At 38.8% G+C, this 13346-nt stretch overlaps 1 protein-coding gene across 2 annotated transcripts in view; it reads right to left on the bottom strand.

Annotated features, from left to right (window-relative positions):
* Positions 1 to 1086: 1086 nt before the first annotated feature.
* The window catches only part of Ptn (pleiotrophin), an 85734-nt gene continuing 73474 nt past the window's right edge, over positions 1087 to 13346 (bottom strand). The window contains exon 5 of one of the 2 annotated variants that reach the window (XM_028866091.2): positions 1087 to 1876. In XM_028866091.2, the coding sequence (XP_028721924.1) occupies positions 1821 to 1876 (56 nt within the window). In that variant the 3' untranslated portion in view covers positions 1087 to 1820. The remainder of the gene's footprint in view (positions 1877 to 13346) is intronic. The other variant, XM_028866089.1, reaches the window with a different exon arrangement.

Below are 13346 nucleotides of genomic sequence, written 5' to 3'. Positions count from 1 at the left end.
TATACAGTTTGTAAATAATATAAACCTCTGTGTGTTTATTTGGGACCAAGCAGCTGTGGGACATGGGTGCAAGAGATTCATCCCAACCACCGGGCTGGGGCAGGACCGGAGAAATCTTCCAACTACATTCCCAGCTCAGGTGGAGTCTTAGACAAGATGATCTGCATAGTTTACCTGCTGATATCGTTGGCTGCACATCACAGCCACATGTAATTAGATGTTTTGTGGCTATCCCATGATATGCAGAACTACCGTCTCTGAAAAAGGGTTTGTAATCATCTTGTTAGACAGGTATCTGCTTATCAAATCTGATTATGTCAAGACTTTGTGCCACACTCAACAACTTTTCGTAGACTTTGTTTCCTGAAAGGCAGAAGTGTTGGCTTGTTTACTCAAGACTGCACTTTGATGTCAGCAAAGGAGGGAGCCCTCAAACTCTTCTGGATTTGTGGTATATAACAGAGTGCAAATTCTTGGTTTCTGGAAACTCTCGGTTTGCATTTTGTCCCTATGGTCTTGATCTGTTTTGTATCAAGCTAGCCCAAACTCATTCAATGGATAAACCTTCTTCTCTTGCCTTAAACACTAGACTAATTGAAGCCTTATTGGAATTTGTTGACTTCCTTAATACTGATACAAATCAAAAGTCTCTTATCTAAAGTGTTTGGAATGAGGTGTACCAGATTTAATCTTTTTTTTTTTTTAACTTCATAATTTGGCTGCACAAGATGAGATGTCTCAGGAATGAGATTTGTCACTAAACATTGATTTGTTTCTTATACATCTTGTACACATAATCCCAGGTAAGTGTATGCAATACTTCTATGTGCCTGCATTTCTGCTCTGAGTCTTCCCCAGAACCATGGGTGCAAGTTTCCATGTGTGAGGTCAGGTCTGTGCAAAAAAGTGTTGAGGCTTTGGTGCACATCAGATTTGGTGTTTAGGGGTGCTCGGCCTGTACAATTTACCAAAACACAAAAGAAAAGAAAAAACACTTGAGTAATGTTTGTGCCCATGAAGAATTTAACTAGCTTGCATGATGGACTTTTACAGCATGGCTGACAAAAGGAGAATTACAATATGAAATTACTGCACACAAAGCACCTTTTATTCAGCATCAATTTGATTTATTTCCCTAGATTTTTTTTTCCCTCGGATGGAAAAATGATTTCATCAAGAAACCAAAGTTTCTGCCAAAGTGAAAGAGTTTCATATTTTAATGCTTTTCTTATAAAACAAAAATCAACATTTTACTACATCATTGTTTTGCCTTTCTCCTTCTCTTGATTTGCTAATTTTTAAAGAAAACATCCACCAGCAGAAAACAATGTATTTCTCTCCAATAGAATGATTATATTTTATTGCTGCTTTGTTTAGTATATATTTTTCTCAATTGGAAAAAAAAAAAGTTTAGGTGAAAATCTATCTAGCAAGAGAAGTAGTTTACATGGTTGTAACATTTAAATTGTTGCTCGAGGAGGGAAAAATGTAAAAAAAAAATTAAAGAAAAAAAGATTTAACTGTGAAATATCACATAACTTCAAAAAACTTACCTCAATTGCCTACCACCTATCACATACTACAGCTCAACTTCCTAAACAGTATTACAGTCCTTTATTATAAGCCCCTATTGGGTCTATGGTATACATTTAAAAAAAAACAAACAAAAAAAAAACGCTACTACAAAAAATTTTCTTTTCTTATCACATACTTAAGCTACAGATAACAGTTGAATAAAAAGCCTACAGTAGGTATAAATGTAATAGTTAACTATCCTGTTTGCTGATGTTCTTTTCCTGGTCCACGGAAGGTGGCACCTTTTAATCCAGCATCTTCTCCTGCTTCTTGCCTTCCTTTTTCTTCTTCTTTGATTCTGCTGCAATTTAAAAGAAAAAGAAAATAGCATCAAGGTACTAATCTATGAAAGGAATGCCAATTTTCTTATAACTGGCCAAGATCAACACACAAGATGTTTGCTCCTGTGAAGTTGCCAGTATGTGTATGTGTACAAACAAGAGTTGAGGGAGTACATATAAGAATAGGCAAGAAGAACACAGCCTATCTATGTGAATAGTTAAACATGCTTGTTACTATGTTGGTTGCCTCCATTTGGAATGTCAAACATGTTTGAGGGTCCTGCTTAGAAAACTTACGTAGCAGGCTGGCCTCTCTTAGGAATAAACCAGGCCTCTTCTTGATGGAAGGCTTTAGTAGCCTTGCTTAGTTCCAATGCTTTCACAGTCCCTTCAACTGGAAATGTTCATTAGCATTCACTTTTTTTCTTTCTAAGCAAACAGCTCCAATGTGCATCTAGTTTGGATCTTGACAGCTACTAACATATTCAGGCAGCTCTTTATAGTAAAACTATGGACCATATAGTATGTAGTCAAAGGGAGCTTTGTCTAAAGGATCATACAGAGTTGAGTAAATCAAACAGAGGGTATCAACCCCCTTTATACTAGATCCACTCATAAACCCATTAGGAATTGCATCAAATGGCTCCATCCTTTTCTTTTCTTTTTTTTTCTATTTTTTTCATCCTTTTCTTTTCAATCTTACTATCTCTCTTTTACTGATATGAGAACATAATGGGTCACATTTGGAAGGTTAACATTGCTTTCTTATTTTTAAGAATGAGACCTGAATTAACTCTGTGGATAAAGTCAGTTTCATTTCAGTAGTCTTTCAATGTGACCATAAGACAAAGCTTTGGTGTGATCATGAGGGTCCCCACTTGATCTAGGGCAGAACTTCACTTGGTAAAGTCAAGTGCTTTATAATGATCATGTAGTGGCCACTGTGCAAAGCATTAAGAGCCAGGAGGATCTAGACAATAATGTGTAACAGTAGGGAACCTTAGTTCACATTGAACAGAACCAAGTGGTATGACATACCAAATGTTAACGCAATCCCCAGGCTCATCATCACTTTCTCCATCCTGCACTGAGACTGTGAAGCAGACATGCTTGCCAGGAAATGAGCAACTGTGAGACATGCAAGAGGAAGGGCTACCTCCTGGAAGAATGTCTGCTTTGTCCCTTCAGTGATACCTAAGGGACATCCTTGTTCCAGACATTTTAAATGTATTATGGGCGCATGTAGACAATATAGAGACATGCATACATCATGGCTACACACTGATGTTTTAGCTCCCTGGGTTTGTAAACTCTCATCCTTTCCTTAGCCAATGACTAAGTTCATACAGGATAATGCTCATAGTTGGGATGCAGACACAAGATGGTTGTAGCTCTGTAGCAGTTAGCACTATTACATTAGAGATGCTATTGTATTTGCAATGTGTTGAGAAGTATTTCTAAAATCCTGAGGCTTTCTAACAAAACAGTAAAATTCCAAATGCCTCCTATTGCTATGAATCATGAATATAAGCTTCATCATTATTATGGTCTCCAAGAACCAAGAGACTTATTGCAAAGAATAGCAACTACCTGATGTTGTCTACTGTGTGAAGATGTATTGCTGTGATTGGTGTAATGAAGTGCTGAATGGCCATTAGCTAGACAGGAGAGGATAGGTGGGATTACATGGGAAAGAAAGGAAGAGGAGGAGGAATCTAGGCATGAGCAATTCACCAAGGAGATGCAGAGGAAAGCAGGATGTGCAGTACGGAGATGAGGCAAGAAGTCACGTGGCCAAACATGGATTGAAAAATATGGGTTAATTAAGTTATAAGACCTAGTTAAAACCAAGTTTAGCTAAATGCCAAGCTTTCATAATTAATAATAAATTTCCTTGTCACTATTTGTAAATTGGCAATCTGAAAAAAAAAAGGCCAAACTACAACTATCAGTAGGAAAGACAAAGGAAATAATAAGAATGGGGAGGAATGATATGAGCCATATAGCAATTCATCCTGGGCCCATTTTCTTCATGCAGAAGCACTGAGACGTTTGTTAAGAGAATACCAAAAAGCAAGCGCCAACTTGCAGCATTGCTTCCTGTCACTGCCTGACATAGATCAGCCCTGTGCTGGGGAAATCAGTCACTCTGCATTTGTTTTCTGCCAGTTGGTAAGAATAAAGCCTGCATCCTCATGGAGGAATATGGGGAGTACTGTGTGAGATGATGGCCTCTGAGATCCCACTTCACTACAACTGCCTCCCAAACATCCATTTATTCAGTGAGAAATAAATATGCATGCCATCTCCACTATAGATCAGATGCAGCTTGAGATTCTCCTATGTGAAAGTGAAAGGTGAAAGGAACAAGCTGCATCTTCAAAGAGTTGACATCACAAAAAATCCAAAGAGAAATGTTTTCAAGATTGTTCTATATGTATATTTCAAATGTTTAAAGTATTTTAAAGGCCACACTTATGTTAAAGATCATGCCAGGGTTTTAATGGCTTTGAGGCCAATTTTTCTTGCTAATTTACTGCAAATGCATTGCAGATTCCTGTGACATAAAATAGAGAGCATCCACGAGGAAGATGAATTACTAAGAAAAATGTTTATGAATACTATGCAGTATGAAAAAAAGATTATTTATCTCCTCTGAGTTATTTCATCATTCTTAGAAATATTAATAACTTTCCTGTTTTTAAATGTAGCATGAGCTCATGTAGACAATATAGGAACATTTACATGTTAACAAGAGTTGTTTATCATTTCCCAATATGGAAACAAAATGGCTATTGGTAAATTCGACTTGTATTTCTTCCTATTGTTTTTTATTAGGAATGCTCTGAAAACTGTGAGTACTAGAGAGATGGCGCAGTGGTTAAAAGTATTTGCTGCTCTAGCCTTGGACCTGGGTTATGTTCCCAGCATCTACATAGAACTCCAGTCCCAGGGAATCTGATGCCCTCTTCTGACCTCTGTGGGCACCAGGCACATACTTGGTTCACAGACATATGTGTAGACAAAACACTCATACACATAAAATGAAAATAAATAAATATTTAAAAATCTGTTGAATCGACTTTCTGCAATACTTGTATAAACCTTGACACATGACCAGTTAGAATTCCCTGACATATAAAATAAAGCATCCCATTTGTTTTTAACAGTTCTTCTTTTGTAGTTCATTTGGATTGCTGTCATCCCTTTTTGTTGTTTTTGCTCACAAACCAAGAACCTTTACAATTTTTGTCTGAGTATAGATAATAAGGAGATGATTTCCTGGATAGAAGAACAGAGCATTTTGAAGCTCCAGATCTGTATCACAACTTCATTTCTTGTGAGTTCTAACCTAAATTTTTATCAGCAGTTTCTACGGAATCTTATCACAGTCAATTTGCTCCACAAAACTGAATAATCAAAGAACATGAGTCATCTCTCCTTCCTCTCTCCCCAGTCCTTTAGGAACAACTGCTATGCAGTTGACAGAGTAACTTCTAAACTATTCTCTATATTAGGAAGATGAGAGAAATGGTGTCAGAAGGCAGCCCTGAGAGAGTGTTAGCCATTCAAACACTTTAAGGACCAGGACTTCCACATTAAATTGAAGAGGTGAGTGTTCTGGGGCAGATTTATCTCAGTTCCATAGTAAAAATGACAGGGAAGAAGAGAGGTCATGTGGTGGTTTGAATAGGAATGGCCCCATAGGCTCTTACATTTGAATGGAATGCTTGGTCATTAGGGAGTCACACTGCTAGACAAGGATTAGGAGGTGTGGCCTTGCTGGAGGAAGTGTGGTACTGGGGGTGGGCTTTGAGGTTTCAAATGCTCAAATAAAACCCTGTTGCCTGTGGATCCGGGTGTATAACTTGCAGCTCCTCCAGAGCAATGTCTGCCTGCATGTAGCTATGTTCCCTCCATGATAATAATGGACTAAACCTCTGAAATTGTAAGCCAGGCCCAATTAAATGCTTTTCTTTATAAGAGTTGCCATGGTCATGGTATCTCTTCACAGCAATAGAACACTGGCTAAGACAGTATAAGAAGAATGAAGAGGAATTAATATGAGCCACACTATGTGGTTCTTGTATCTCATATGGCTATTAAATGTACAGAAAACTAAAAAGGAAATTATGAGGGAAATGATGTCAAATATCAGCCCTTGTTTCCTGTTGGCTTGAGCTAAGTAGCTTTGGTTCAGTAAAGCAATGGGAGAAATCAATAACAACAACAGAAATAAGTCACTCTATCCTAGTGGGTAAAATAAAAGACTCAAAAGTGCATGCTGTGCTTTCAGAGCTCAGGAGTCTACTATGAGTTTGTTTGGGTCAATAAATTACAGTAACCTACCAAATGAATAGGAACCTATCACTACCATATAGAAAAATCATAGTGTAAATACATACTGAAGCCTGTATATCATCAAAATAGTTTCTATATTTGGTAGACCTAATTAAAGTGACTCACTAGCACTTAAGAATGAGCTACCTCATTCACAATAAATGTATGATTTCTCACACTGCACCTCAAAACTGACAATGAGCTTTGTGGACTCATAAATGCATGACTCTTTTCTTTACCTCGATCCAGGTTCTAGTTGCCTGAGCTCTCCAAAAATGCTGACTTTTATTAAATTCTCACCGAGTTCCACTTGAATTATATACATATATACATATATATATATTTGTATTATATATATATATTTATATTACAAACATAAATATTTTCTGTGGAATAATCCTTTATACACTGTGTGAATATATGTCACTGGGATTGGTTTAATAAATAAGCTGACTGGCCAGTACCTGAACAAGATAAAATTAGGCAGGAGAGCCAAACTGAGAATGATAAGATGAGAAAGGACAGGGTGAGAGAATCACCAGCCTGATGGAGAATGAGTCAGACATACAAAATGGGACAGAGGCAAAAGCCATGAGCCTCAGTGTAGCACATAGGTTAATAGAGCTAGTAAGAGCTAGTTAGTAACAAGCCTGAGCTATTGGCATTTGTAATTTATATTAAGCCTCTGAGTGATTATTTGGGAGTAGGCAGTTGGGACAGGAAAAATCACCTACAAATATTGTTAAATATTAAAATATATTGATATTAAATCATTATAAAGTCATTTAGTAATATATACTGTTAATAGGATTAATAATATATAATATATTAAATATTATACACAGTTGTACATTACAGGAAGATTATTTATTTCAACTAAATAGAACCAAGTTAATAAAAGTCCCTAAAGAAGTTAAGTATTTTCCAGAGGAACTCACACACCTATCATAAACTGTTATAAATAAATAAACAAATATCAATAAATAATGTGAAAGGTAATAATGACAAATAAAATAATGTAAGCCAAGTTTATTTTCCTTTCTACAAGTATCCAAGACTCCTTTTCCTGCCAACTTACCACATTTTTTTGTGTGTGAGGTGAGGGGAAGGGCATATAATGTCTTCATTGCTTTCTCAGTAATTTCATAATGTACTTTCTATGTACAGTTGACACAAGAGAAAAGCCAGCCATGTGTTCATGTGTCAGAGTCACTGACTGGCTTGACACTTGAATATATCAGATAGAAAATGGACAATTTTTTATTATTATTTCACTAATGTAATTGCATAATCCTCATATTTTAACCACCTATTCACACACAGAGATTTTTCTGCAAAAATCTCTCCTCTTTCCTGAGTTGGTGAACCACTGCCATGACCTTGCACTCAGCAATGGCTTCCCTACTGACTTCTTCCACCCTGAGGCAACAGGGAAGATATCTAAATATTTAATATATTATTTCTCAAACAAGGACTCAGGTAGAACATTTGCCATATTATAAATGATAAGCAATTATATTGATGGGATCTGTTAGAAATGTCACATTTCCACTTAGCTCACTATTGTTTTCCACCACCATACCTGATAAATACTCTAATATAAGATCAGCACCAATAAAAATTTATGATTCACAAAATGAGGAGAAGCTTGAACTTCAGGATGTGAAGATTTTTGCATCCTAAAGTATAACCCTCTGAATTGTTCCTTGTTTGCTTCCATATGAATTTTTCTCGGGGGATCAAAAAATCATTGGCATGGATTAAATGAGGGTTTTATGGGTTAAATGTGTTCTCCAAAGTCCATGTTAAAATTTCAATCCATGTGTCTCATAGAGCCAATATATCTGGAGATAGAGCCTTTGCAGGAGTAATTCAGTCAAAATGAAGTCTTAATCTGGTGACTGATGTCCTCAGAAGAGACAATTCACACACAGTGAGGACACTGGAAGAAATCAGTCATTTCCAAGCCAAATGGAGAGATGTCAGAAGATAACAACCTACACAGATCTTGTTCTCTTACTTGTAGCTTCTAGAATCATGAAGAAATATAAATGTGTTGTTTAGGGTACTGAGTCTGGGATGCTTTGTTATAGCAGGTCTAGTAAACTAATACATCACTTAATTATTACCAAAGCAGCTCATGTATGTATATCCCACTATAGAAGGTCAAAATATATGTCTCTTGCTTTTTTTCATTTGGCCTATGGAAGAAGAGACTATGCTGCAATTGTAACGTATTGGTGTTGAGGACAAAAGAGGCTGGGGTTGGGAAGGTGGACCAGCAGGCAAGGTGCTTGTTGCAAGAGTATGAGGACTTGAGCTCAGAGCCCTAGAACTCACGTACAAGGACAAGCTTTGCCAGGATGGTCTCTGCAGTGCGTGTCTGTAACCCAGCATAGGTAATGAGAGAGAGAGGTAAATCATAGAGGGTCATTGCCCAGGCAGCCTAACCAAATTGGTGATCCTGGTTCAGTGAGAGATCTTGTCTCAACAGACAGGGTGGAGAAGCTAATGAAGAAGACAGCTAACTTCAATCCCCACCTAGCACATGCACATGTACACACCTTAAAATATAAAGAGGCTTATAGAGGAGGGAAAGCGAGAACCACTGTGTGTTTTCTGTCATATTTAGAATCCAAATCTATATATGTAGGTGTGTGACATATGACATAAAAGCAAAAGGGAGAGACTATCTGAGGGAGGGAGGTGACCAGAAAGAGGTGGAAAGGAGACATGGGAAGTAATGGGAGGTGAAGTGAGCAAAGCATGTTGTCATACGTGTACAAAAATGTCAGAGCCCAATCCATTATTTAATTATAAATATGAACACTAGAAAATTTACGTCAGATTTTATGTTCAATAATGGTCACACAAACACACACGACATTAGTCCTGTTCTCACATCTCCACACAGGCACTCCTGGTTCCAAGTGGATGAGACCCCAGGACCCATCTTTAACACAGTCAGGACTAGATCTTTATCACTCTCTCTGAATCTTTCACATTCTCGACAGTAGCTTTTGTAGCAGCTGAATTTATTATTCTTGTGTGTCTAGATGAAAGTCAGAAAATAAGGAGTTTCAATTTATTTCTAGAACAAAAATAGGTTTTGAAAGTCTCCTAAGAGTGAATACTATCAACACTTTAATCAATGAAAAATATCTCCAGACTTACCCTGTAAGGAGCCCAGGAACACTTTTACCTGCTCCCAGCCTTTGGATTTCTGATGAATTTTCCTATGAATATTGCTTACTCTACTAGAAAAAGCCTTTGTTTGTTTTCTTTCCTTTCACTGCCTCTACGTCCTGAGCACCAGCCAGTCTGCTTTGATTTCCCTGTGGGCTCCCGCCAGCTCTGCATCAGTGCAGAGCTGAGCAGGACTGCTGGGAGCGTGGATGAGTCAGTCCCTCCTGATAGCCCTTGTTACAGGACAGATATGCCGCAGATAGAGAGAGAGACCAGAGCCTCCACGAAGCTCACAGTAGAATCGAGACTATCTGGTTCTGTCTGGGAGATCACTAGTATGGCAGGGTGGCTTGATCTACTATTCCTCACTTTAAAAAACTACATCCTTCTTGTAGGGCCTCAGTTGGATGAATACAGTACTAAAAGTTGCCCTTTGGTTTCAATGCAATTACTATACAAAAAGAAACTTAAGCCAGGAATTGTCTGATTGGATTCAATCATAAATGGCCCCAAATGGGCCCCCAACTGGATCAGGCCCTCTGAATAGGTGAGACAGTTGATTGGCTTGATCTGTTTGGGAGGCATCTAGGCAGTGGTACCAGGTCCTGGGCTCGTTGCATGAGTTAGCTGTTTGAAACCCGGGACTTATGCAGGGACGCTTGGCTCAATCTGGGAGGAGGGGACTGGACCTGCCTGGACTGAGTCTATCAGGTCAATCCCAGTCCTCGGGGGAGACCTTGATCTGGAGGCGGTGGGAATGGGGGCTGGGCTGGGGGGAAAGGGAGGGGGGCAGGAAGGGAGAGAACAAGGGAATCTGTGGATATTATGTAGAACTGAATAGTATTGTAAAATAAATAAATAAATAGATAGATAAATAAATAAATAGGATAAAAAAATAATAAATGGCCCCAAATGTATTTATATGGCTGGCTGTTTTAAATCATCACAAAAAAAAAAGAACAAATTATCAATTTCATTTTTATAAATTCTTCTGGGTGTCCTTGGTATAGAAATCTCAACTTCAGTTTCAAGATTGGTCACTTACTGGGAGGGTCAACTTATACAAATTACAATTCCTAGACTATAAAATGTGGTAAAACTCCTATAAGTTGTTATGAGTATTAAGGGAGACAAGCCATGCCAATAAATTAGCATAAGGCTTGCCATATAACAAATATCCAATAAATAAACTACTTGTATGATGCTCAAGAAAAGAAACGACAAACTACAGAAAGCACAAGAAATAATTCTTGATTCAGAAATTAGAAGGCAGAAATACAAAAGCTTCTAGAAAGAGAAAACCCAATATCCTCAGCCCCAAAAGTAATTAGTGTGAACGTTGTTCGATTATGCTGCCTTCTTTAGTACTAATTATTATAGAGCTGCATTCTGTGTGCACAACTAATGAGCCTCCAAAGTGTGGAATTTACCCAGGGAGATGAAAGCAGACATAGAGTGAAGTAAACCCTACAAATATTTATAGTTCTTCGTTCCTATGTCTGCCTTGGCAAGCAGGACCAAAAGTTCTTGACTTAAGGACAAGATCTAAACACCCAGGAGAGTCTTCTTCCTGGTGAACTTTTAGCAGTGATTCCTCAGCAGATGCAGGAAACCAGTGGGTGAACAGTGTGCCCCAGTGAGCCAGGTAAGACAGTACAGGTGGATATACCATCCATTCTTTCATCCATCCACTCCAGTCATGTCCCATCCATCTATCTCCTGAAGTTTGGACCTTTGGCTTGACTGGCACAAAGCACATAGACAATGTGTGGAGCAAAGATCAGGGAAAGTCCAAGCAGGATGATTCTCAGGAAAGCTGGTAAAGATTTAGGATGCGTCTGGAATTCATGACCTCTTTTACATAGGAGTCATGACATCTATACTGAATTACACAGGGAGAAGCTGTATGTGGCACAGGAGATCCCTACTCAAACTACCATGTGTCTAAGTCCACAACTCTGCTTGTTAGGATGGAATCCTGCTCTAACTGCCTGGCTTCCCTACAGCTTCAGTTTCCTCGTCTGTGAAACCAGAAGTTGCAGGTTGTACTTGAGCATTTTGTGCCTATTCAGTAGTAGCAGATACACAATACGCTAAGCTGTGAACTACACGAGAAACTCATGGCTAGTTACTACTGCAATCACCACAGGTCTTCTTACACCAGAGGGGTAAATACCCACTTCAACATTGGCCATGGTGGTGCACTACCACGCAATACCTCCACTAAGGAAGGTGAGACAGGAGAACTGTGAATTCAGGATCAGCCTGAGCTATACAGTGACTTCTAGACCAGCCTGACCTCGTTGTGAGACCAGGCTTAAGAGAGAGGAGAGACAGGCAGACAGACAGACAGAGAGAGACAGAGAGAGGAGAGAAACAGAGACAGAGACAGAGAGACAGAGACAGAGACAGAGACAGAGACAGAGACAGAGAGGAAAACAAAGAAAAACCACTGAAAATGCCTACATCAACAGGATGTAGAAAACAGGAAAATAGTGTCAAAATTATTGCACATTTATCAAGCACATTACTTATGGTCCTCATTTTCATTTTTCTTTAATAATATTCTTCGTTTATTTTGGGGGAATTTCATATATATGTATAATATATCTTCATTTCATCTTAACAGCAATGCTATGTTGTATTTACTGTCTGCCGTTTGGAATACAAAACACATCACTTTGACATGAAAGAAACAGAATCAGATCTTGCTTTGGATATAATATTATAAACAGGAAATAAAGATGTAGGTGCTGTCGAACATTTCCATAAGCAGAATAGCCACAAAATGAAAGTCTGAGCCCAAACTGAAAAAGAGGGTTTCTCTCTGACCAAGAAGCATGGAAGTCCTACAATGTACCCCATGCTGCCTCTCCTGCTGTCCAAATGGAAGGACAAAAGTCCTCAGCACCCCTTTTTCCAGCCAAAGAATCTCAGCGGTGCAGGCAGGTCCTGAGCCATCCTGCATGGAGATTCTACACCATAGACTCTCTCCACGAAGTCCCAGAGCTTCGAAAAGTCTGTATGCACAGTACAGCTATGCCTCTTTTGGCTGGATGACAGAGCCTCCCAAAATGGGAAAAAAATGTTGAGGAACTTCTTTTATCTTCAAAAGAACAAACAACAGAAATCTATTTGGTGGAGAGAGAATGGAGAATGCTGGGAATATCACTTTACTGACCCATTTTCCCATTCAATAGTCAGCTGCCAAAAGCTGTGTGCTGCACACAGCGGAGCCTGGCTCTGAGACAGTGGCCTTTCTTTTGATCTGTAAAGATGAATCATCAAACCTAAGAGAAAGCTAGGCAGCTGTGCCAGACAGAGCAATGAGATGGAAAACTTTTAGAAATAGCTGGAGAAAAAAAAAAAAGAATGGGCATTATCATGAGTGGAGAAATTCAACAAGCACCTGGTGGCAGATTGTGGATTGTAACAGAGCTGGCTGACCAACTTCCATTCATTTCCTCAGTCACCTGCAGGACAGACATCTCACTTTGAGCTTGCACCATGGACCATCCCAGGAACATTTTGGACAAGCCCCGGGTGCCAGACAACTTAAAAGCCAATGACCATCCTCCCAACTAAGCAAGCCCTAAATGAACTTCAAGATATCACTAATGCTTCTAATGTAAAAAGCAACTGCCATATGTTTGTGCTTGCTAGAGGATGGTGTCTGTTCCATGGGCTACAGCACTCACAAGGATGACGCTGGTCGTAGGACCCTGTTTCCCCACAGAGGGGTCCCTCCCAGGACCCTTGCTTGTCCCAGTCATTTTCTAATTTCTAAGTGATCCAATCATTTAAGGGGACCCTTGAAACACAAGATTCAGGAAATCTTCTGAGTTCTTTTTTGTGGTTCTATCTGAATAGAATAATTTTCTTCACTGTTAATACAGCTCAATTAGTTCCATGAGAGGAAAATAATGTTTTTTTCAAGAAGAAGAGACCTAACTGTTTTAAATA

Source organism: Peromyscus leucopus, chromosome 3 (genome assembly GCF_004664715.2).
Source record: "Peromyscus leucopus breed LL Stock chromosome 3, UCI_PerLeu_2.1, whole genome shotgun sequence".
Classification (NCBI taxonomy): domain Eukaryota; kingdom Metazoa; phylum Chordata; class Mammalia; order Rodentia; family Cricetidae; genus Peromyscus; species Peromyscus leucopus.
The sequence above is the reverse complement of the archived record's forward strand: the minus strand, read 5'-3'. Positions and strand labels throughout refer to the sequence as shown.